General features: G+C 40.8%; 2 protein-coding genes across 5 annotated transcripts in view; one reads left to right on the top strand and one right to left on the bottom strand.

The window, feature by feature from the left end:
* The first annotated feature begins 610 nt into the window (after positions 1-610).
* Positions 611-9,015, top strand: LOC146649161 (HMG box-containing protein 1-like). 2 transcript variants are annotated; one of them, XM_085387162.1, is made up of 13 exons: positions 611-728; positions 1,645-1,746; positions 2,086-2,193; positions 2,282-2,486; positions 4,495-4,621; positions 4,808-4,919; positions 5,007-5,116; positions 5,228-5,384; positions 5,465-5,609; positions 5,823-5,941; positions 6,055-6,238; positions 6,325-6,466; positions 6,544-9,015. In XM_085387162.1, exons 1-13 carry the CDS (start codon positions 611-613, stop codon positions 6,559-6,561), a joined length of 1,647 nt encoding a protein of 548 aa, XP_085243288.1. In that variant the 3' UTR covers positions 6,562-9,015. The 2 variants fall into 2 exon arrangements, with proteins under 2 accessions (XP_085243288.1, XP_085243289.1); XM_085387163.1 differs by lacking the exon at positions 611-728 and adding an exon at positions 760-854.
* A 95-nt stretch (positions 9,016-9,110) lies between these two features.
* The window catches only part of ptprz1b (protein tyrosine phosphatase receptor type Z1b), a 74,083-nt gene continuing 59,165 nt past the window's right edge, over positions 9,111-24,028 (bottom strand). The window contains exons 12-33 of one of the 3 annotated variants that reach the window (XM_085386817.1): positions 23,506-23,758; positions 23,285-23,361; positions 22,942-23,125; positions 22,397-22,600; positions 19,149-19,293; positions 18,970-19,058; positions 18,793-18,878; positions 17,788-17,808; positions 16,006-16,102; positions 15,828-15,910; positions 15,618-15,752; positions 15,166-15,297; positions 14,930-15,087; positions 14,699-14,834; positions 13,938-14,084; positions 13,744-13,837; positions 13,163-13,236; positions 12,945-13,073; positions 12,690-12,839; positions 12,463-12,605; positions 12,242-12,377; positions 9,111-11,479 (exon numbers count right to left, since the gene is read on the bottom strand). In XM_085386817.1, the coding sequence (XP_085242943.1) occupies positions 11,336-11,479; positions 12,242-12,377; positions 12,463-12,605; positions 12,690-12,839; positions 12,945-13,073; positions 13,163-13,236; positions 13,744-13,837; positions 13,938-14,084; positions 14,699-14,834; positions 14,930-15,087; positions 15,166-15,297; positions 15,618-15,752; positions 15,828-15,910; positions 16,006-16,102; positions 17,788-17,808; positions 18,793-18,878; positions 18,970-19,058; positions 19,149-19,293; positions 22,397-22,600; positions 22,942-23,125; positions 23,285-23,361; positions 23,506-23,758 (2,817 nt within the window). In that variant the 3' untranslated portion in view covers positions 9,111-11,335. Of the gene's footprint in view, positions 11,480-12,241; positions 12,378-12,462; positions 12,606-12,689; positions 12,840-12,944; positions 13,074-13,162; positions 13,237-13,743; positions 13,838-13,937; positions 14,085-14,698; positions 14,835-14,929; positions 15,088-15,165; positions 15,298-15,617; positions 15,753-15,827; positions 15,911-16,005; positions 16,103-17,787; positions 17,809-18,792; positions 18,879-18,969; positions 19,059-19,148; positions 19,294-22,396; positions 22,601-22,941; positions 23,126-23,284; positions 23,759-24,028 lie in introns of all 3 variants that reach the window. The other 2 variants (XM_085386815.1, XM_085386816.1) reach the window with 2 other exon arrangements.

Genomic DNA, 24,028 nt, shown 5'->3' on the forward strand with positions numbered 1-24,028 from the left:
TCTCAAAGTTATGCTCCTAAAGCTCAACTGGTTTGATGAGTTTAATGTTTCTGGGTCTTGCTCAAACTAGTACGCTGATGTGTATTCGCTCATTTCACATAATGATAACATTGGTTGCCCATATTTGATTTGTAAAAACAGTCGCCAAAACGGAGAATATCACACAGCAAATTCTGAAATCCATATGTTCGGCTTTACATAGACATCTATAATTACAGTAAAGACCTATTTAATCGCTTCACACAGAAGTTGCAAACTTTGGTGAAAAAACAAACAAATAAAAAAACGGGTGTGTGGGACAGAAACCCTAACCAGGCAACATGGCGCCCCCCCAGTGTTTTTGTTGCGCTGGATCTGAGAACTGAGCTGAAGGCTGTTTGACCGCCGATGTTCGTAGTTATTTTACAAAAAGACGCTTGAGTCAAGCATACGACTCCTGTTTCATTTTAGAGTGCTATTGTAAAATTGCGCTAATGGAAATGACTTTCTATTTAGCTTCACATGTAATAAAAGAAAAGAAAATAAATAAAAATGAAAAGTAGACACACACGATACATTTTTAACAAACTTTTTTTTTTTGCGGGGATCACAATGTACAAAACCAGCTGGAATGGAATTGACCAATGAGCGCAAGAGAAGTTGCGGATTGACGTCGATTGTGACCAATAGCACAGCTTGTGAAACTGTGTTTATACCTACCCACTTTTCCGTACAGGGAGACTGTTTTGGTGAGTTAAGGAAAGTTCATTGAAATAGTTTATAGGTTTAAAAGCGTTGAAATGAAAAAGCGACTCCACAACTTGATTTGTTTCTCATTGAACTAGGCGTCGGAGCAACAGCGTGAAGCTGACACCGTGCGTTTTTTGTCGTAAAATACATTTGCGCCGCTCGCCCCGTAAAGCTTCTTTGTTGACGTTTGTTGTTTTGTTGTAATGTCTTTTGCGCAACCGTGTAGCTCGTCCATTTTCATCCATTTAATGGCATTTTCACCCCGAACATGTTTTGAGAATGTATTCGGTGCGTTTTAATAAAACCCGAGATGTTTTTGGCCACTTTCTTGTCGAAGTACAAACACAATTTTATCGACAGCTAGTTTCGATACAAAATGCTCGAGTGACGCGTTTCAAAACGGGCAGTCCGTGACGTAACGCTGTTGCGTTAGCTTTGGGTGATTTCATTTCTTTGCTTTTTATTCGTTTTGACGACTTTCTTCAACTCTTATTATCGCTCCCTTTCTCCGTATTGAATGAATGGGCTTTTTGTGCGCATGCGTCCAGGAACGAAGTTTATAAACAAGACGTCACATGATTATGAAATTATAAAATAGATAAAAGTTCTCTTCGGGGTCTGCGGTAGTTCTCGTCTTTAGTCCCTCTGGTAGTGAAGTGGAACGGGTCTAATGTGTCTATAGTAAACCTGTTTATGAGAGGGGAATAGCAGCCAGGCTACTGTCCCCTATGCCACCGCAACCATTTATAGCCTATACATTACAGCTCAGTTAGGGATTATGTTTCTGTGTGTGTGCGTGCCTGCGGCTGACCCATGGGGATTGGGAACATGGCTAATGCTGATTCAAGTGTATAGATTAGCCTTAATTCTGGGTCATGTATCTGAGACTCATGTAAATCACTCTGTATGTTTTAGTGCCTGGCATCATGGTGTGGGAGGTGGTGACTCCAACTGTGCTGTCAGGTCACTCTAAATGTCACCAAGTGCCGGAGCCCGAGCCTCAGGCTGAGGACACAGGTAACCACTGATTACAGCAGTTTGTTAAACATGCTTCTGTGCTATGATGAAGCCGTCAGAAAGCCTCACCAAAAAAAAAGAAGGTCAAGATCTAAATGTCTCTTACCCTGGTTCTGCTGGAGGTTTCTTCCTGTTAAAAGGCAGTTTGTCTTTCCCACTGTCACCAAGTGCTTGGTTTTTTATATTATTATAGGATCTTTACCTTGTGATATAAAATAGCTTGAGGGGATTGTTATTGTGATTTGGTGCTGTATATGTATAATGAAGTTGGACTAAACTAAATTATTTAAAGCCCCGTCAAACCGTTAAAGCATGTGGTGACTCTGCTGTAACCTTCAGAAATGATGATGGATGCAGATGGAGACCAATCGCATGATTTGCTGCGCTGTGACGAACACTTCCCCTCCTTGCCCGGATTCCCCACCAGTGACAGTTACATGGAATATGGTATATAAGACACGAGGAAGCAGCTTGCAGGCTTCAGCTCTTATCAAAAGGAATTTAACTGTTTCTAATGTCTGTTTACTTCTCCTAGATGACCTCCCAGATCTACAGGAGGTTCGAGAGGAGACGGAATCAACATCACCACCTGTGTACCAGGTGGAGTTGGGTGTGTCACACCAGGAACGAAACACACAGACACACAGACCAGAGCCTCCGGACACACGCTGGCTGACACAGCTAGCACACATTGCCACTGGACCTCAGAGTCCACTGCTACAGGAGCCTCCTGACAGCAGGTAGGTGCATGCCTCTTAAACAAAGCTTGAATACTTTACTGAAGGTACAAATAACTGGAAGTGTGTATAGTCTTAATTTGTCTTGTAAACAAAGTGAAGTGACTCACAGCACCGTGACATTTAGTGACCCGAGATCAATTTTTCTCAACTTTCAAACACATTAGAGGGTTACCTGTGATACATCTGTGCTGAATCTACGTAGAGTCTATGTTCTTTCCAGGTTATGGTGTAAGTTATGGGATAGTGTTTCAGAAGGGTTCATGGTTATGATGCACCTATAGTGTATATTTAACACATAAATATAAGTCCCTCTGTAGATGACAATATTAGACATTTCTGGTCTCCCTCACATCATACAGGGCCAATAGTAGAAAAAATGTCTGAAACCAAGTGTAGAGTTGTCTCAAGTGTGAGCTTTTCACTCACAGACATTACTTGCACATTTGCTGACATAACTATTTGAAACGCCGGAGCTATATTAATATGACAACCCACCACTGTAACAATATATTATCCCCTCTAAAGGTAAAGTATGTAAAATATGACCACTAGATGTCAGTATATTGCACATTGCAGTCAGATGAGTTTTGTTATCCTAACTACAGTGGCCCCTGTGTGGCAATCAACTCTGGCTGCCGTTCATCAGTAGTGAGTGTAGGTCAGTCTGCTGTTTACCTCAGCTAGTGTCCACATCTGTGTACTCTGCAGGAGGCTGTAAAACCTTGAGGAAAGAGTCTGATGCGAGTCAGTGAGTCTGAGAAGCTCAATTCTGTCCGATAATAGCTGTACAGAGCCTCAAATAATGTGGGAATGTAATTTTAAAAAAGTTTATCAGAGGGAAAGATGTCAGGTCACTTGAGCCTAACATTACATGGAATAATGTTACCACATAACCAGCTGTGGTTGTTGTCTTGCCGGCTCATTGTTAGTTGTATGGAAACAAGAAGGTCACATATCTAACACACACAAAAATGTTTATTAAAATGTTAGAGCCTTGACATGACCACCTCAAGCCGCTTCTTCTGATGAGGTGGAAATAAGGGAGGAAAGAGAATAATGTACAATTGTTAAAATATCATATATATAGTTTGAAAGAGAAACTTGTGATCTTTAAATTAAAAGTAACTTATAAGGCATGCAACATATGTGGCCGTTCTCTAGCATACATAAAACAGTAAGGCAGAAGCACGATGTCTTTCTCCACCACTGTATGGCAGGGCAACAAGTGCTGTGTTCTCCTTTGTATTTGTAATGTATTAAGTTTATGAGAAGACATCGGTTTTTTTAAGATATGATTACACATTAATCAGTGTATATTTATGAATACAACATTTTTTTTCTATGAAATAACTTCAACAGTTTACAGACTGTACCTTAAACATAGATGTATATACTTCATTACAACGAAAAAGTGTGTCAGAAACAGGCTTTATTCTCTTTTGGTTGTTTTCTCCTCCAAATTTAAACAAATCACATTTCAAAAATCTCTTTTCCACACGTGAAAAGTACTGAAGCAGCAAGTGAAGCAACAGAGAATGGTTTATTGTTTTTAACCAGAGAACATGGAAACAAAACTAGCGCCATCTCCTGGGGAAATCTGGTACTGCACATGTATTAGTGAAACATTTAAAATATAATTGGACTTACTTTTTTCATTGTTATAACCTCATCAAACACTTATCTTAGTTTTTTTCTATAGTTTCTTGTTTGGTCACATGACTTTTCCCAAAACGAGGCAGTCTTTCTAAGACACTTCAGCTTCAAAGAGGGGATGTTATATAGTCTATGCCTAATATTTCTACTTGTGCACACGAGTTGCTGACATTAAACATACCAAAAATTACAGCTCGTGTTGACAAGTAGAAAAACTTTAGCACCACATCTGAGTGACAACAGCGAGCTTCAGAACATCATCTTTATTACACAATTCTTTGTGTCCTTGAGCCCTCTTTTAGCAACACGTAAGTGGACATTCTGAGCATTTACAGTCACACCTCTCTTTTTGCAGTTCTTCTTCAGTCTGCATCCCGAGCAGCAGCAGTGATCTACATTCCTACGCTCGGCCTCCTCCTCCTCTCCCCAGCAGCCCCCTGTCGTCCCTCAGAGGTCACGGCAGGGAGCGTCAGCGCTGCAGGGTAGAGCCTTCTTATTTCCTGTGCTTCAATACCACCCACAGTCAATTATGAAAACTCACTTACACCACTGCTTTTATAATTGTATACGTTTAATACAGTAGTGGTTTTTTTGGTGAAACCTCCAGAGCTTTTCTGGCTTCTTACAGCATGCATTGATCCTGATGATGCTTCTGTATCTTTCCACAGACAAGCAGTGAATGTGGCTCTGCAGTGTCCACCAGATCTTCTCTGTCTGATGATGAAGACATGGGCTGGAGTTTTTCCTGCCCACCCACTGCCTGGCACTGTTTTTTCAAGGGTATGTACAACACTTACACACTCAGTCAAGATGGACTGATTGTGTTCTTTCATTTCACAGTAGCTCACTGCTCCTCTCTGTCACCAGGAACTCGTCTGCATTTCCACAGCAGCTCAAATATAGAGTGGCGAGAAGCTGAGGACTTGGAGTCTGCTGAGGAAGACTCTGCTGATGAGGAGCAGTCTAGATTTCTGAAGGTACGTTAAGCAAGCAGCAGACTGCTGGGAGAAAATGCATAAAAAAAACAAGCAGGGATCCACCAAAAGACATCACACAGTGAGGTAAAAATACCACTTGTTCTTCTGCAGAGTTATGGCTCTGAGGGTCTGCAGCTGGTGGAGCATGCAGAGATTGTGTTGTCTGGTCAGGCTGTTCTACAACTGACCTTTGACCCCGGCACATTTGGATATATCCCCCTGACTGCCCGCTGCCAACTGGATCACCCCTTCTATGTCAAAAACAAAGGTACAAGTGTGGTCAAGGTTTAAAGAGACTAAACAGCATCAATGACTCTGCAGACATTTCATCCTCCTTTCTGTCGTCAGGCTGGTCATCCTTTTACCCCAGCTTGACTGTGGTGCATTATGGGATACCATGTTATGAAATGGAAGTGGGAGATGTTTGCCTGCCTCCAGGACACAGAGACGCCAAGCACACAGAGGATTCTCCAGTCTTTGACACATTTAAAAGGTAAAGCAGATGTTTGCAGTGTCATGCTTAAATACAGTGTTATGCGAAAATGACTCAGTACTAAGGGAAAGGTCTTAAAACAGTAATCAAATGCCCATATAGAGGCTGTGGTTTGGGGTGAAAAAAAGAGGGAAAATAGTCTTGTTTGAACCAGCTAAGCCTAAAATAAACACCACTTAGTTTCAAATCAACCTCTGTTTGTCTCATACTTAGTTATGATTTCACTCCTCTGGACTCCTCGGCGGTTTACGTATTGAGCAGTATGGCGAGAAGGCGGCGTGCTTCCCAGTCCAGTGGGGGAGCTGTTTCTCCAGACAGAGACGTGCTTCAAGGTCCTGCACTTCAAATCTCCTGAATTATTACTTACTCACTGATACCGTTCAGTTTGCAAGATGCAAAAATCCCTGAAAAAAAAATTCATGTGAACCCTGTTTTGAACCCACAGATGTGCACAGTCCCAGTCATTCCCACGCCACTAAGCAAAAGCCCCCCAAAAACCAGCTGCTCAGTACACAAGGAGGCAGCAGCGCCACACCCACTAAGTGCAAGCGGCCAATGAATGCATTCATGCTGTTTGCCAAGAAGTTCAGAGTGGAATACACGCAAATGTACCCGGGCAAAGACAACAGGTGGGTGCATGCCATGGTTGTTAGCGTGGGTGTTGTGTAGGAGTAATCAGGTGTGTGTGTTAGTAAATGTGTGCGTCTGCCATCAGAGCCATCAGCGTCCTCCTCGGTGAGCGGTGGAAGAAAATGCGAAGTGAGGAGCGTCGCGTGTTCACCCTGCAGGCCAAAGCACTCGCAGACGAGCAGAAAAGACTCAACCCAGACTGCTGGAAACGGAAACGAACCAACTCTGTGAGTACACACATGCGCCTGCACAGCTTCACCCACTGTTTTGTATTTCTGCTTCATCCTGCCTCTTTGTCTTGCAGGGCTGTCAAGGAAATTAAGGCTACAGAAAAGAAAAGAGGACAACTGACAGAGCCTGTTGTGTACACACACACACACACACACGCACTCACATACGCACATTAAAAAAAAGAGCTATGCATAACCGAATATTACGCTTTAGTTCTATATTTGTTTTGTCTTGATCTCCTAAATCCCTGAATCCTGTTATAGTAATGCAAAAAAACAAAAACAAACAAACAGCTGCCCCTGGTGAACACCTTGGGCTGCTCTCAACAAACATCACTTTCCTTTTTCTTGCCTTTCAAAGGTGCTACTTATAAAATCTTGAAGTGCTATAAATCATTATTTCTTAATAGGAATTAGCAGAGGTGTCAAACATCGCCTTTTTTTTGAAATGCTGCGGGACACCCGTAGTGTCTCCTGCCGGGGACCGGATATTTTTCCAAAGAGATGAACGGATTTTAGCTCCAATGAGCAAAGTTCGTCTCTACACGTGATTCTTACATCAATGTGATAATATCCACAAAAAAAGAAGAGATTCTGATGATCTTCAGTTTCTCACACTATGCTTGAAACAGGTGGAAGTTGTGGTGCTTTTAGCCAAAGTAGAGAATGTAGCTATTTTTCCAAAATTCTATATTGTACAATAAGAAATATACAATTTATTTTATTGTCTGTATTACTTGTATTTGGACTCAGTGTTATTGCACAAGACTACATATGTTAACTTTGCTTTCATTTATCACGTAGCATTTAATAATGAAACACCACAAACTCTTAAACAGGGGCCTGGGTTTTATTCACCTCCCCACAAATTAAATGTGGCCTTTTTTAGCAGCAATAATAATAATTTGCTGTATTTTAGTGAGTCTCCAGTAGTGCTTCAGTTTTTCTCAGTAAGGGTTCCTCGTGGAGTTGTTATGTAAACAAATGTGTTTACATTTGGCGTTAGTGACCTAAACCTGCCGTGTCATTTGGAGGACTGTGCATCACGTCACCCTTGTGATCGCGTGACAAACCAAGAGACTGCATAATATCATTTGAATTCATCAAGTTGAAGTGATGAAGGGAAAAATAACCATTAAATGTCAACCCAAGTTAAAGCTCTTTCATCTTTGAGGTTAACAATTCTAGTGGCCAACAATGGAGGTAAAGAAAACCATTGAAATGTGGTGGTGCAGTAACTCTAGGTCATCTAAAGAGGGTCATCTGTGCGCTGGTCCACCAACAACCAGAAACAAGTTGCTTTACATGAAGACGAGGCTTAAAACTCTACAGGGTTAAAGCTTCCCTGAACTCCTTGAATCCCTCACTTGCCCAAAGCTTTTATTTTGAAATAAGAAATGTATTTAAGGAAGTAGAACCACACTCTAATTGTACTTTGAATTAAATGACAATTACTTGGACAGTAAATAATCCCACTGCTTAAAGTTTAACTTTACCTGTGACTACTGGTGGCTTGACTTCGTGTAAAATAAATAAATAAAATAATAAAAATAAATTAGTAATACAAATATATATATATATATATATATATATATATATATATACATTATGACGTGCCCATTGATTAACCGCTACTGTGAACATTCGGTGAAGCTAAATGCCAAGAAATCATCATGAGCAGTCGATGTGATCAGAAACAGGGAAATGTACGATGATGAGGTTTTGTGGTGTATTTTATTCAGGATGTTTTGTTTTTGGCAAAAATAAACAACTTTGTGAATGTGTTTACATGCACATTGTAAAGAGTAAAGAAGGAAGGACATTTTACATTTACATTGTAAATGTAAAATTGTTTACACTGTAAAATTTAGAATCTCAAAGATGAAAATGGGAAAGGAAATAAAGCAGCCCTGAGGCCTCACTGATAGTAGGGAATGCTTGCCAAAGGCACTAAGAAGAATTCTGGTATACAGTCATAAGCATTAAAAAAAAACTAACAGTACTGTTCCTCTTACTAAATAACTGAAAGTGAAACGCGTCTCAGTTCGGAAAACCTTCTGCCTGAAAAGCGCGACCCGGGGCTGAATCGTCATACCTTAATAAAAAAACAGGAGATATTCCCCGTGTGCATGTAAACACACCCACTGCTAGAAATGTTTGGAATTCAACAGGTGTATGGGAACTCAGCTGTGTGAGGATTTAGAGATGTCACACAATTATTATGAGAGAGTGGGTTTGTGTAGATTTGCTATCCAGGCAGAGTGCAGGAAGGGTGGGCACTCTTAACTCCCACTGCACAACGAGGTTTATTCTTAATGCACTATATACACTTTATCTACTATTTTTTTGTGACTGCTACAGTATAATGTGTAAAGATAAACATTAATATGATCATATAGAAATCTATATTTTTGGTTTTGACTTATCTTTGGTAACTTTTCGTGGTTGTGCTTTGGATTATTTGACTTTTTGTCTTTGCCATCATGTCATGTACAGGTCCATCAGGGGAGACAATGCAATACAGTGTATTATAGTCAAAATAAAAGTGTGATAAACATGTAATGCTCCATGTCTTTACTTCTCTTTGAGTCCAATAATGATAATTTGAAAAGACGAGAAGATGTCTACAATAAAGGTTTGAACAAATCTTTAATCTTGTTGCATTATACATACAGCACCAGTTCATAGCTGGAGATAAAGGTGTAGACATTAAGCTGCTACTGTAATTATAGAGATAAAAAGAGATGCCATTTCATTAAAACTATAAACATGATCAATTTTTCCAGGCTAAAATTATCAAATAGAATCCACACAGTTATATATATGTATGTGTGTGCGTGTGTGTGTGGAAAGGACTAGAAAATCACTTTTTGTAGTAAAATAGAAAATATGTAGAGGTACAGTATAAACATACAGTAATTTGGCCTTTAAAGTATTCTGGGATCTTTACACATAAAGACTTTTTATTCCAGTTAGGACTGCTCTGAGCGTGTTCAGCTGCGGTCTCTGTGATTTACACCAGAAAGAGATTCACAGGTTGGCTAAATGTGTCTGATGCAATAGAAAATACTTGGACCCTTTTAGAAAAATGGAAACAGTCACAGCAAGCGCTACCAAGAATTTCATTGCCAGCCTGTGCCGCTGAGTATTAACAGAACGTTAAGCCTCCCAAAATATCAAGAATATGGGCAGTTTCTATTAATTCCTCCCTTGTCTCGTTTCACAGCAGTAAATTTTTACAACGTGATGGCAAAAAAAGAAAAAAAAAAATCTTATCTCTGCCTACATCTATAAGAAAATAAGAAATGTCATCTCTTAAGATTTATTTTCAAATGGATTTTGAGCCGCACATCACTTTAAATCCCAGATTTGATCTTTTTTGTTTCTTTTTTCCTTTTTTAAACAAAACAGCTGAAACTGATGGCATTTTTTTAACGAGATCACCAACACAGGGAATCACCTTTAAGAAAATAGATAAAAATACCTCACCAGGATTTTGGCATATTAGTCACACAAACAGGTTTTTAAAAGTACAATAACGTGACGTACAAAAGGCACTGGGTACCACGGACCATGGAGCCAGTTGCAAGGTGACGTAAACGTTAAAAAAAAAAAAACGAGCAGTTGCTTCAGTTCTCACCAGTGAGGCCTCGGAGAGGTTTGGCTAGTAAGAACATGATTCTAATTAAGGATACGTGGTAGTTTAAGCCCCACAATGTGCTGGTTAATGTGCAGTGCATTTGATATTTTGCAGGGAAACGAAGGGTTGTCTTGCATTGTTTCCCTTTTTAACAATAAAGTAAGAATTTGCACTTTATCTATATTTATCGGCATTTCTACAATTCCATTTTGCCTGTGCATTTCTCTATTATTGATTTATTTTCTCTTAGAAGGAAGGTGTAACCTATGACGGTAATAAAAGAATATACTAATAAAATGAAAGAAACAATAGATAAAAGAAACATTAATAGACAGATTGAATTTAATTATAAGGGATCTGTCATTAGAAATAAACAAAAAAACTTCATGCTGACCAGTGTCAGGTACAGACATGGAGACTTTCTTACCACTATCACCTAATTCCAACTATCCATCCATTCTCTTCCACTTATCCTTTCAGGGTCGCAGGGGAGTTGGAGCCTGTCCCAGCTGTCTTAGGGCGAGAGGCAGGGCACACCCTGACAGGTCACCAGTGTGTCGCAGGGCTAACACAGACAACCATTCACACCTATGGGCAATTTAGAGTTTCCAATTAGCCTTACCCCACTAACTGCATGTCTTTGGACTGTGGGAGGAAGCCAAAGTACCCGGAGAGGCCATGCAAACTCCACACAGAAAGACCCCGGCCTGATGGATTTGAACTCAGGACCTTCTTACTGTGATGCAACAGTGCTAACCACCGTGCCACCCCTAATTCCAACTAATGCTTTAAATGATGATTAAAAATAAAATAATAATGTATTGTTATAAATGATGCAGGGTTTTGTTTGTTGTTCACTTATAAAGGGTCCCTTAGAAGCAGAAGGGTACCTTTTTCTCTCATCTGGTAGCCTTGTCTGCTGTGCATGCTAACATAACAAAAGGGACACTTTCAGGTGTTTCATCATCGCTTGTCGGGCAGAGTAAGAATTTTCTTCATAATAAGTGATTGAAAGGGAAAAGACTTTAGACCAGAGGTCTTTTAGATTAAATGTCATTTCATTAGATTGTTCTGTTTTGAAAAATGATCTTATAAATAATGATTTTTGAATTTGTGGTAAATGAAAGTATTAGCATGATCAGCAGACCTACTCTTTTCTCCTCGTAATCTCAAATGTGCGCTCGTGTGATTTATTTTCTCTTTCATGCGCATTTTTGTGTGGATGTCTACATGAGCGACTCCAGGCTTTCTGCGATGTTGGTCTGGCCCAGCGGTACAGATCCGTTGGTCTCTGGATTCTGCAGAGCTCTCTGGTCCTCCTGACTGCTCACCAGGCTCAACACCGCTCTGTACAGATACTGGTACTGCTCCTGTAGGGAGTAAAGAGGCAGAACACTGGTAAAAGCTTGCACTTGTTACCTGTCTCATCCATTTATTACTTCTAGGCTGGACAGTTGTGATTCATTATTATCAGATTGTCCTAAATAAACAAAACAATCCCCCCCCCCCCCCCCCCCCCCCTGAAACCTTCAGTTGATCCAAAATGCTGCAGTAAGAGTACTGACAGGGACGAGAAAGAGAGAGCACACTTCCTGTTAACTCCAGAATCAAATTTGAATTCCTTCCCATCATATACAAACTCTTGAATAATTAGGTCCTCTCTTATTTTAAAGACCCCATAGCATCACATCACCCTAATAGAGCACTTAGCTCTCAGACTGTGGGCTTACTTGGGTATTTAAAAGTAGAATGGGAGGCAGAGTCTTCAGCTTTCAGGCCCCTGTTTCTGTGAACCAGCTTCCAGTTTGGCCAGACGAACACCCTCCCTACTTTTTTATTAGGCTTAAAACGTTCCTTTTTGATAATGCATATAGTTACGGCCTGGTCCGGTGACCGCAAGTTTCTTCCTGTTAAAAGTGTGTTTTTCCTTCCTGCTTTTGCCAAAGTGCTTACTCATAAGAGGTTCTCTGATTGTTGGAGTTTTCTCTGTATTACGGTAGAGTCTTTACCTCACAATATAAAGCACCTTGACAGGACTGTTGTTGTGATTTGGTGCAATGTATTTGATTTTATTTATTTTTTCTAAATTATGCTGGTAGATGAGAATTAAAAGGAAACATTCCAGTACTTACTATATCATTAAATACCCCAGGCCTCATGAGGTTGGTCATCCGTGCCACTTGGTAGACATCTACTGATCCCTCCTCCTCTAGCTGATTGGACAGGGTCGTGAGGGCACAAAACAGTCCTGACGTAGCACCTCCCAAACTACACATCCACAAAAAAACCATTAAGAACATTAGACGGATTTAAACAGTTTTATGTCCTTAAAAGGAGTCTGACTCATACTCACGGATCATGTACGATCACCGGTCCCTGTGTGTGCGTGCTCTGTTCTCTGACTCTGTTAATGAGATCAAAGCTGTTTCGGATCGGACTGTCTGGGTTGGGCCAGCAGGTGGTGCTGTACTGACGCACTTCCAGCACATAATTGTTCTAGATGCAAAAACAGTTTTAAAGTCTCAGACTGTATTAAAACATTTTGATTGATGTAAAATATTCTCTTTTATCGCGTGTTACCTGTGGAGACTGGACTGTGAAGTCCTGCACTAAAAGTCTCTCATCATTAGACAGACACATGTGCTCCTCCCTGGAGTATGACACAGTGAAGCCATCAATGCTCAGGGGCTGGTCTTTACTGGGCCAGTACGCACGACACTCTTCGTCTCTCTGAGATAAACAGGAAACATGTTTATGTGTGTGTAGTTTTATATAGATATATCTATATGTATAGGTATCTATAAGTTCTACATGGAGTATGTGTGTGTTTTATACCTGGCTGTTTGAGTCTGGCAGACAGACTACAATCTGTGCATTGTGTTCCCAGATCATTCTCCAGAAATCTGCCACCGTGCTGCTCAGAGGAGTCTGGCTCACTATGAACTCCTTAGTGTAGTGATGTCCCTGTGAAAATACGAGCAGCAATATTTATCCACCAGCTGATTTCGAGGTTTTCGAGACTGGAAAACATTTGCAATTTCCAGTGGTCTTACCATCACGTAGGATGCATTGATGTAGCCTGTGGAGTTTGATTCTGAAGCAGTCAGAGTGACTCTTGATCTCTCCACTTCACAGAGACATGAAGAACCAGGTTAGAGAGAAAATGCCCCCAAAATAAGACAAAAAACAATAATCCTGCATTTAAGTTCATCATTATAGTTAATTAAAGTAACCATAAGGGATTATTGAGCAAGCTGTGGAAGAAATGATGAGGCATCAGGTAACTTGTCGTCATAATCTTGAACCGAAATATCACATTTAACCTCTGACCTCTTCTTCTAGGTCAACGCATTGATCTAAAGGTCAAAGTCATAACTTTGTATAGAGCTATTCAAAACTCTTTCTTAATGCCACTGTTTGCACTGACAATACAGGCATACAGTGATTAACTATGGGGATTCTAAACATCACGTTATAATTTGCATCGAAATATCATGTCATATTTGAACTCTGAACTCTGCCTTTCTTTCTGGTTTATTGTGTGCTATGTATGGACTGAAATTTCCAGAAATTATCTGCAACATATTGCTGGGAGTTGCCGGTTTTGCCCAGTGAGTAATCCAGATCTGCTTACCAGGCATTAGAGCTCTGGCTCTGTTCCTCTCAGCGTTGCCATCTTTCAGGGCAGTGCTGTAGTCTGCGTGCTTCGCCTGACGCTGACTAATTAACTGAAACACAAAAATAAAAACATTTGGTTACATTCACATGGCAGGAACATCACAAATGATTCATTACAAGTTGGTGGGCGAAAAAGGAAGCATGCTGTACCTTGAATTGTTTATCCATACGTGTCCTGCCTGTGGCACCAGGGGTCAGCAGGTCAGAGACGTAATTGTGAAGGAGGTCAGAGGTCACCAAGGTGTCCCGGCTCAAAATAGCTTCAACCAGGGCATCGTGGATGAATATGTACTGCTCCTAGAAGACAGCAAAAAAATGACTTCCTGGTTTTAGTAAGGTATGTCTTTGTGAACACTAGTGAAACACTTTTAAATGCCACGAGTTACATTTTTACAAGAAAGAAATCTGATATGAATGTGTTTCCTCTGGCCCTTGCTGCTGTTTAGTCATCTAGACTGTCTTTATATAAGTGGCCTAGTTTGCCTGTGCTTGAATAAAATGGAACTAGTAATGACTTTGAGGCTTCGAGGCGCGAAAAGTACAAAAATTATACTGAAAAAGCTCAGCAGCAGAAATCAAGTCCCAGTTTGTCAAAAAATGTGCTGTAAGAGAATACGGCGTATTAATATAATAATAATAATAATGTGTGGGGCTATATTTTTCTCGTTCCGTCTTCATCCTCCAAAAGAAAAAGGAGCATGCAGTGAGCTTACACACAGATCGACAAATGCCTCCATCTGCACAGTGACGTGGTTGTTGAGTAAGTCCGTACAGACCTCATTACACCGGCTAAAATTACCCTTAATCTAGCCACTATTTCCTTCTTTGCAAATGTTTAAATTGATATTACATTTCTGGGATTGCCCCCACAAAAGGAAAGGTGAATTCCCACAGCTGTATCACCCTCTTACCTCTGTCTGAACAAGGAAATTCCTCTGTGTGCGGACATGTTTCAGGAAGCCAAGAACGTTCACTGTCCCTTGATCCTGGATCTGCTGCAGCATGCTGTCTATCACAATGTAGGTTCCTGTCCTTCCCACACCGGCGCTGTGACAGACACATGCATCACATGTTAGCAGTACACACACCATCAAATTGTGGTAAGTCTTAAAGAGCAATAAATCATTCCACACACACTCTACCTGCAATGTACCAACACAGGTCCCATCTCCTGCGTGCGGGCCCTGGAGGACGCTCTGATGAAGGAGAGGACGGGCAGAGTGTATTCTGGGACGCCCATGTCCGGCCACTGGGTGTAATGATAATGGAGGACTGTGTGTTCAACTCTCCTTTGAGATACCTAGAGGATCGAAGTGGGTATGAGAAACCTAACCACAAAGCCACTTTGGACTATCGCTGCATAGAGAGAAGGGCTTACCTTATTTGCAGTATCCCTGACAGTGAACGTCCGGAGTGTGTAGTAAGCAAGTGTCTTGGTGTTTTTCAGTGTCACCTGATAAGACCCATACTCTTCCTGGTTCTCCTCTGGCCAGTACTGATCACATTTTGTCTGTAGAAAGGGAGAAAAATTCTGTGGATGTAGTTTAATTTTAGGCCTAATACATCTGAAACCGCAAGGAAAACATGTCAAAAGGAAAGTCCTCAAGTGTATAACAAAGCCAGATTGCACTAGTGTCCATTCTGCAGTTTTTCAGCTGTCAGACTGCAGTGAAACTAAATGAAATACCTGAAGTGAATCAGCTGGTGTCTGCTCATGACAAGAGACGGAAGACACAAACTAAAAAGAAATCAGCTGCCTGGGGTCAGTGTGAATGATATCAGATAAAACTGCACTTATGTCTGCGGTGAGGCTTGTGTTTGAGCTCCTACCCGTCCCTTCTCCTTCAGATTGGTGATCATGACAATAACTCCAATATTCTGCTGCCAGATCATCCTCCAAAAGTCCTCCCTGCCTGATTTTAGAGGCCCCTGAGCTGCAATGTATGCCCTCGTCCGCTCATAACCCTGCAAAAGGAAACATCAGTTGGTTTGCGGCAGCCTGGATGTAAGGTGTGTACACGTAAAAGGACCTTTACTTACATCAACAAAGTTAGCGTTGATGTAGTCCCCGCATGTCCCATCTCTGTCCAAACTGTTAGAGAGCTTAACTCTACTGTGGTCGTCTGAGACAAGTAAAAAGAGTCATTAGCAACATTCCTGCTGGCTTACACAGTTAAAAGTTGAACAGCGATGCAGTGAACAGTGAAGGATGACATACAGGCCAGTATGTTGATGTATCGGTTCTTGTTTTTGTTGTCAGGGTGGTTAGAGCTGTCTGTAGTAATGCCCATGTCCACTGTGCATGCCTGCACCTCCTGAAACACACAATCCAATACTAATAAGAATGACAGTAATTACTCAGATGAACACAATGAGGCTGTTTTTCTTACAAGCAGGGAGGTTTGCGTTCTCTTCATTTGCCACATTACAATGTGAAGGTCAGGTATATAGAGAAGCTACTATAGGAAATAACAAGAAATAAGCACAACTGAATCATATCAAATCAATTTCTGTCTCTCTACAGTGTGCCTTTTGTCCCGTCTCCCTCCCATCGCACCCAATAGCAGATGGCCGCCCCTCCCTGAGCCTGGTGTTGCTGGAGATTTCTTCTTATTAAAAGGGAGTTTTTCCTTCTCACTGCTTCCAAGTGCTTGCGCATACAGGGTCTTCTGATTGTTGGGGTTGCTGTAGGGTCTTATAATACAAAGCACCTTGAGCACCTCTTGTCGTGACTTGCTGCCATACAAATAAAATGTAATCAAATGAGAGGAGGAGCTGTGTATAGATTTAAGAGAACAAGAAATAAAATCACCCCATGGGATTGGACAAGTCGCCATAATACAAATGTTTTCATTCTGTGATGATGACCCCATATTTAAGCCTCATATTGCAAGCTCTGGGAGAGAAAGGCGACTATTAACAGCCAGTCCCAACAAGCAGCAACCTCGAAGAGCTTCCTGGAGTGGCCACTTAAAATTAAGCATGTTTACATCTTGGCAGACAAAATAATTTTGGTCTCTATAGCTGCTACACCTTTTATGACTTTATGAATTGTACTTTTACTTTATTTTTATTTATATAGCACATTTAATAAAAAAAAACAAAATGTTGGCCAAAGTAATTTACAATGATAAAAAAATATTACACAGTAACACATAACATCAATAACAAATAAAAAATACCTGGTAACCGATGAGTAAGTAGATAAACAGGTAACTCTCATGCGGTGTTAAAAGTGAGTAAAAACGTGTTGAAGATGGGATTTGTAAAGATTGACGGTCGGGGCCTCTCTAATGTGGAGAGGTAAATCATTCCACATTTTCGGCGCTACAACCACAAACGCCCGGTCACCAGTATTGAATTGTATGAAACTCTTGTATGAATTGTACCAGAATTAATTTGCAGTTCACCTTGTTAAACTTTTTCAAGGTTTAAACATAGGTGGCTATAGCCATTAGCCAACTGCTAGGCCACACCTTAGCTAGCTTGAGACATGGACGTAGCATTCCTTTCTGTGTTTGTGCCTTTGGAGTGATTGAATGCAGCCATCTAACAAACAACATGGATTACTGTCTGGTTAAGTGTGCTAGTAGTCCTTCGAACAAGTCTATCCTTCAGTTTTTGGTGAATATATTTTATTTGCCTGTTTCTTTCTCTGTGCATTGTACCCATACAGTCAAAGGACACAGGTTGCTAGAACTGGCGGATGGGTAATCAAAGTTACTCTTATATTTCTCTGTATTTCTGCCATTTTTACTGACTTCCATTGCTTTTATTAGAAGTGTGTTTAACTCGCACAGGCGACCATATTATTGTGTGTAAAACATGGCGAGTGCAGTAAAAGAAAAATACATTTTCTTCCCAATTAAAACATCAATATGGAACGCTAAATTTTAAAATGTAAATTTTAGATTTTTTACAGTTGCAGTTACACTTGTAAAAATCAGGCCAAGAAAACAACAACAGCTCTGCAACAGGAGAGGGATGGTTGGTGTCTTACCTCATAGGACTCTTTGACAATCTAATGGAGGGTGGTGAGGATGCAGAAAGCACGGCGATGGTGGAGATGAGAGGAGAGTGGGATAGGGGACCAAGATGATGGACAGACAGACAGACAGACAGGGAGTCAGTGCAGGTACAGGATATAGGGGTTCAGATACACACAGAGAGGTGTGTTTAAAGTCCACAGCTCCCATCTGAGCTGTGGACTTTAAACCTGCTACTATGTAAACCATGTTTTGTTATTTTACAAGTATAATTATAAATCAGGCTAGTTTTAATGTAATGATATAGAGAAAGTAAGCAAATGTAAGTCCCCCTGGCAGTAATAAGGGAGAAGTAAACTTTATCTAATCCTATCTGTGTGTGTTTCTTAGGAGGTTCATGCTAGGAAACAGGGGTGACTAATGCCATGCAAATGTACCTGTTGAAATTAATCCATGTGTTTCTCTCAAACCATTAACCAACATTCAGATATGTCAATACTCCACATAAGACTAATATCTCTTTCTTCACATTCTAAACAAGCTAAAATGGAGATTTTAAATGCCTGAAAGTCAACAGGTAGTTTGCAAGTAGCTGGCCTAGCATTGACAACCTGTCTTTCAGTTGTAAAGTCCAGTTTTCAGGTCAACAGGTTTAAATTTAGAGTCTGGTGTGAGAAGAAAGCTGCACGGTCATGGTTAGTACCAAAACCTTCCTGCATGTTGATGTTGCACATGGGCGTTACACATCAACGCCATGCTAAATGACCTGCCTAAAGAACGTGATGTTAATAGAGATATGGAAGAGCATTAAGGGGCTATGACAAATGAAATACTTATACACATGGACCAGAGCTAGGTGATCTATTTATATGCTGGTTACGTTTTTGTACAAATCCAAAAACAAGAAAATTTTTGTAAGTCTCCTAAAAGCGCAAACATACTGTAACTCACTAGGTTTTTTTTAAAAACAAAAATATCTTCTTCTGAACTCAAACACTGTGACTGGAAATGTCACCGACCTCAAATTCCTTGGAGAAAGTGTTGGTGGTCTGGAGCTCCATGACATGCTTCACAAACTGCTTCACTGTCAGCGGCTCGTGACCATCTGGAACACAAGACTGAATATTAACTACATCCTGGTCACCTCAGCCTAACAGTTACAATAAGACTACTAGGGGATCCTTTGAGCATGTCACCTGTGGCCAACAGCAGGGGTGTAGATGGAGCAGATACAACTTTAGGCGATGTGTCATCTGGGTAGAAATTAGCTGCCTGGAAACAGTTTCTGTGACATACACACAGACATAAAATCTGAAGTAAAGTGCAAGGGTGCAAACTATACAGACAGGCACAGTATGTTTAAGTTGGCACGTACCTCCAGTAGATGAGTATTCCCACTAGTACCAGCAGACAAAGGATGGTGAGAGTGGATACGACAGCCAGAGGAATGACTGTCCTCTTCTCTCTGTCCACACCCTCAACAAGTCCGACCCGAGACTCGTGGCTGCTGTTGCTTCGCTCTGTAAGAGAGTAGAAGACAAGTTTGAAAGTCAAGAATGAACTATGAATTTAAATTGCTATTATTTACAACACAGAGCAACAGTTAAGAGCACAAAAAAACTTTACATAAGAATTTCAAACTGTTCCCCAAAGGTTCCTGTGAAAAACAACTGGTCTGGAATTAAGTGTGGATCTAATGCCCACTTTTGGACATAAGTAATCATACTTATAAAGGTGGGATTGACTATATTCCATTTAAGAGGAGCTGTTAACAAAGCTTGTCTCAAATCACCAGTGCTTTTCCTACCATCAGAAGTCTGTTATCATCTTCTAAGATGACATATCTAGCATGTTTTCAAACTGTTTCCTACCATGGATGTATTAAGAGAGCTGAATATACTATCAATCAGATTTCCTGTCTTGCCACAGAGAAGTGCAATTTTCTCCTCGAACTCCTGAGAAAAAGCTCTGGATCTTCACCTGCTAAAGATTCAGACCAAGCCAGAACCAGTTGTCAAACATTGTAATGTGCTGTCTGCAATCTTACCACATAACGCATAGTCAGTTGATCCAGATTTAACTGTCCGTGTCTCCACCAGTAATATTGCTTCTGTATTCTACTTGATTATTGACTCTGATCAAGGTTAAATTAAGAGAAGTCCACCACCTCAAACCTCAAACAATGGGCTGACCTCCCAGCCCATCGTTCCTTCAGTGGGCTGGTTTCAGTCATTATGCAAATATACTGTTTATAAGGTTGGGGAAACCTGCAGTCAGCTGAGACTGAAGAAGTTACTTGGATGAGTGACGAAACGTTTCTCCCACTGAAAACGCTACGTCCAGATGAATCAACTTTTGGAGACCTCAAACCTAGTTAGCTGAAATTGGACTTGTATGCATGTCACATTCCATAACAAACAGCCAGGGCTGTGTCAAATACTACAGTATTTACCTTCCAGTTGCTCCTCCGTTGCCTTGTCGGTGTCCGTCAGTCTGACCAGAGGAACAAGAGGTCCCAACTCAGGGTTACTTGCACCATCAAACAATAACCCATCTACACTGGAGAACTCGTGCACACTGTCTTCAGCTATGCCTTCTTTGTCCTCTTTAGTACCTCCTTTTAAGTATTCTTTATTCTCAAAAGTAGATTCAACCCCTAAAAATGGACCTATAAGGCTTTTGTTTTGATTGTGTTTATAAATTCTGTCACCATGGCCTTGTTCTTCACTGTGGTCAAATAGTATGGACTCTGCTTTTTCACTTTTTGAAAAATTGCCTTTAAGACCTTTGGCATTATTGTCACCTACAGTTCTAAAACCCTTTTTACTGTTATTAAGTACCTTTAGATTTTCTCTAAAGTCAAGCCCATCATGCTCCCCAGAGCCACTGACATCCTCAGCTCCACTTCCGCTATCACCATATATTGTCGTTCCTAATACACTTACCACTATCTTTTTTTCTTTCAGCATCTCCTCAATATTTCTTAAACTCTCATTTCTTACTCCCCTTTCTCTTATATTTTCTCCTTCCTTTCTGTTTAGCTCGCTTTCATTCTCCCGTATCTCATTCTTTGACTCTTTTTCATTCTCATAGTTTTTGCTTTTTGTTACATCTCTTTCATTGATCACGGATCTGTCATTATCAGTGACCATCTTAGTTACTGCTGATCTACTTTTGTCCTCGAAGCTAATAGTTGAAATGTCAAACACTGAAAATTCAGTTTTTACTGCAGCAGCTTCATTGATTTCCTCATTGAAGCCATTGCTGCCAAGGCCAGAGCCTGATCCACTGTCTTCTGCTGAACTTTCTGACAAATCCAGACTTTTGGAATTAAAGAAAAATGTTATTGCACTGACATTGTAGTTATCAATTTGTTTATCCGCCCTGGCTTCCATTTCTCCTATCTTGCTATCACTTTGAGAATGAGGAGACTTGTTTTTTTCTCCATCAGCAGTGTTTGTTTTTGATGGGTTTATGGTACTCCAACCAGAATTAGGAAGGGAATAAGTGGCAAATAATTGATCATGTGAAGACGTGGTAGAGAATTGAGGGTTTTCTACATCAGTCTGCAAAGGAACAAAAGTGGGCTCTTCAGAGGACTTGTCATTATGATGAACGATAACACCACTTTTCCTGTTTTCATGGAGGGCAGGAAAAAGATGGAAGATGGCAGGGTCTTTGCTGAAGGGTGTCTGTAATGGAGGGATTACACTGGATAAATCTCCTTCAGCAGAAAATGCCCATTCAGAGACTGTTGCAAGTGCAGGGTTGATGATAATTCCCTTTTGAGTGTTTTTGAAGCCAGACGAGGCATCAATGGTCGAGTCTTCAACCGTCGACGTGGCTGTATTTGCTGCAAAATATTGCAAAGTCAAAAAAAAAAAAAAATCCAAGACAGAAAGCTTACAGAAATATCTCCTTTCATTTTGTGTTTCTCAAGCCAGCAAAGATGGAAGCAAAGGAAAGAACTGTTCTTCATTGAGTGTGCGAAAATTCTCCATAAAGGGTACTAGCAGATGAGGCACCCTGGAGATGAAGCAAAGCCTTCATTCTTTAAACAGGACAGAGGAAAAGAACAACCACCAGAGTGCGCTGTTGAGGCGCAGAAAGAATTCAGACACAGAGAAGGAGTCCCAAAGCAGACGATAATCACCAAGCTCGAGTGGATTCAAGTAGATTACATTGAGCAAGGAAAAAACTTGACCTTCTTGAGGTATGTGCTGAAAGATTTGCAAGAGTCAAACATATTTAATTTCCGGACCAAAAACCAAAGCAAGAAAGGAAGCTGCTGATCATCACTCTAATCATCAAAGCCAACATAATTTTCCTGGCCATCATAATTACCACCACCACATTATCCACATCATGTCACTAAACAACTGATCAGAGAGCGCAGCAGTGATTAGCTACACAGCCACAGGCCATTAGAGGAGAAAAGCAAACAACCACCACACTTAAATCCAGCTTTCCACCACAGAAGAACTTAATCATGTTCCTATGCATTAAAATTCATCAATATGACAATTCACAACTGCTTTTATTAAGACCTGGAGATCAGTTTTGGTGTTTTATTTTGTCTAATGGTGTGTTTGATTGATTCCTAGAGAAGTTGTTACATCTCACCATTGAACATGGGCTGAGTCGTATGCATCAGCACTCTGAGGAGAGAGGAGGTAGTGAAGGACTTGTAAACTGAATCGGCAAGTGTGTTGCTGGGGGTCGCCGTCTTTTCTGTGATCCAGAGAGATGAGGAGGGTAGCGTTTTTGGCAGGGGCTCATTTACAGGGGCATCGTCATCTTCAGAGGGCGGCGGGAAGGCTTCGTCCACTATATAACGGACAAAATGATAAATAAGAAAAGATGGTGTAAACTGAACCTGTCTCATTCTCAATATGTCTCATAAGACACGTTGTGCCGAAACGATGTTCCAGAAGGTCTAAATGTTCTACAGTGATTATAATTTCAGGTTTAGTTCATTTTAAATGTAGACAAACAGTTTCAAACTGAAACTAAACAGTAAAAGATTTACACCACTTGGCAAGTGCCCAGCGGACTTAATCTTCTGTTTGTACCTGTTAGATTAAACTCCCTCCTCGCTCTGCGTGACAAGCTGCAATAGCAGAAACAAACAGAAAGAAACAAGAAAAGCACTTATTCTCTGATCTGACCTGGCACTGCAGAGGCAGGCGTCGTTGGAGGGGAGGTGATGATTTCCTGTGGAGAGTTGTTGACTGTGTCTTCATAGAAGACATCTGTGATGTGGATATCCTCCATAGGAGTTGTGTAGAGCTCTGGTGAAGCAGAAGGGAGGCTATTTCCACTGGCTTGCTGTGGTGGGCCTTGATCTCTTGTCTGCGAGCAAAAGATACAGTGGATAAAAGAACAGATGAAGAACTGAATTAGGTTGAATGAAAAAAAATGTTGCTGCAAGTAACAGTGAGTCTTTATGTTTGTTCAAATTAAAAGTTTTAAAGTGAAAAAATCAAAGTAAATTGCGGTATGAGCAACTACCTCATGTGGCAGCACTGACAGCGATGCCTCTTCTGTGATTTGCCGGCGAATTGCTGGCAGAGAGGTTGTCCGAACAACTGGAAATAGGAAGCCTGGTTGTTCAGTTAGCTCAGTGGTAACCCATATTGCGCTATTGCCCTCAAAGCCTGCATTAGTGAAAGGCTGGTTCATCATCTGGTCACCTTCAATCCAGTTCTGATCCACATCATGTGATTTTTTACCCTGTTTCTTTCTGACATTCTGAGAAACTGGGGCCTCGGTGGGTGTCTTCGGGGTTGGAGTGGTGCCTTCTTGGACTGGAATGTTCTGGCTGGCTTGGGTTCGGTCTGTGGGCTGGTTCTCATGATATGAAGGTTGGTTCTGGTAAACTCTGGTCTGCTCCAGTGGAATCGCCTCCACTGGGCTGTTGTCCTCTGAAGCTAAATGCATCGGATTCTGCTTCACTGGCTTCTCCCATCTGACTATGGACGAAAGCTTAAAAGAGGAATAAAAAACAGGTATGTCATGTGTATACTGTGTTTATAGGAAATTAGAAACAAAAAAATGTTTTACAATTTCACCTCTTCCTCCTGAAAAGAGTGAAAAATTACAGTAGGATTACTGTTTTTTCTGGTAATCCCAACTCAACATGTCCCTCAAAAAGTCCCTCACAACCTTTTATAAAGCTCTCACAGCCTCTACAAACATAATTACATTAATCTGCATAATAATTAGATGCACTGATTTTATTGCCGACAGGTCAAA

The sequence above is a fragment of the Rhamphochromis longiceps genome, linkage group LG17, assembly GCF_057381845.1.
Source record: "Rhamphochromis longiceps isolate RC_006_pf linkage group LG17, R_longiceps_female_GT1.1, whole genome shotgun sequence".
In the NCBI taxonomy this organism is placed as follows: domain Eukaryota; kingdom Metazoa; phylum Chordata; class Actinopteri; order Cichliformes; family Cichlidae; genus Rhamphochromis; species Rhamphochromis longiceps.

What these genes read in the sequence shown, in the direction of transcription:
- LOC146649161 (XM_085387162.1), top strand. Translation starts at nt 611, where the DNA reads ATGGAATTGACCAATGAGCGCAAGAGAAGTTGCGGATTGACGTCGATT. An exon ending in GCCTCAGGCTGAGGACACAG is followed by an intron (nt 1,747 to 2,085) that starts GTAACCACTGAT and finishes TGTAACCTTCAG; the next exon opens with AAATGATGATGGATGCAGAT. An exon ending in AGCAGTCTAGATTTCTGAAG is followed by an intron (nt 5,117 to 5,227) that starts GTACGTTAAGCA and finishes GTTCTTCTGCAG; the next exon opens with AGTTATGGCTCTGAGGGTCT.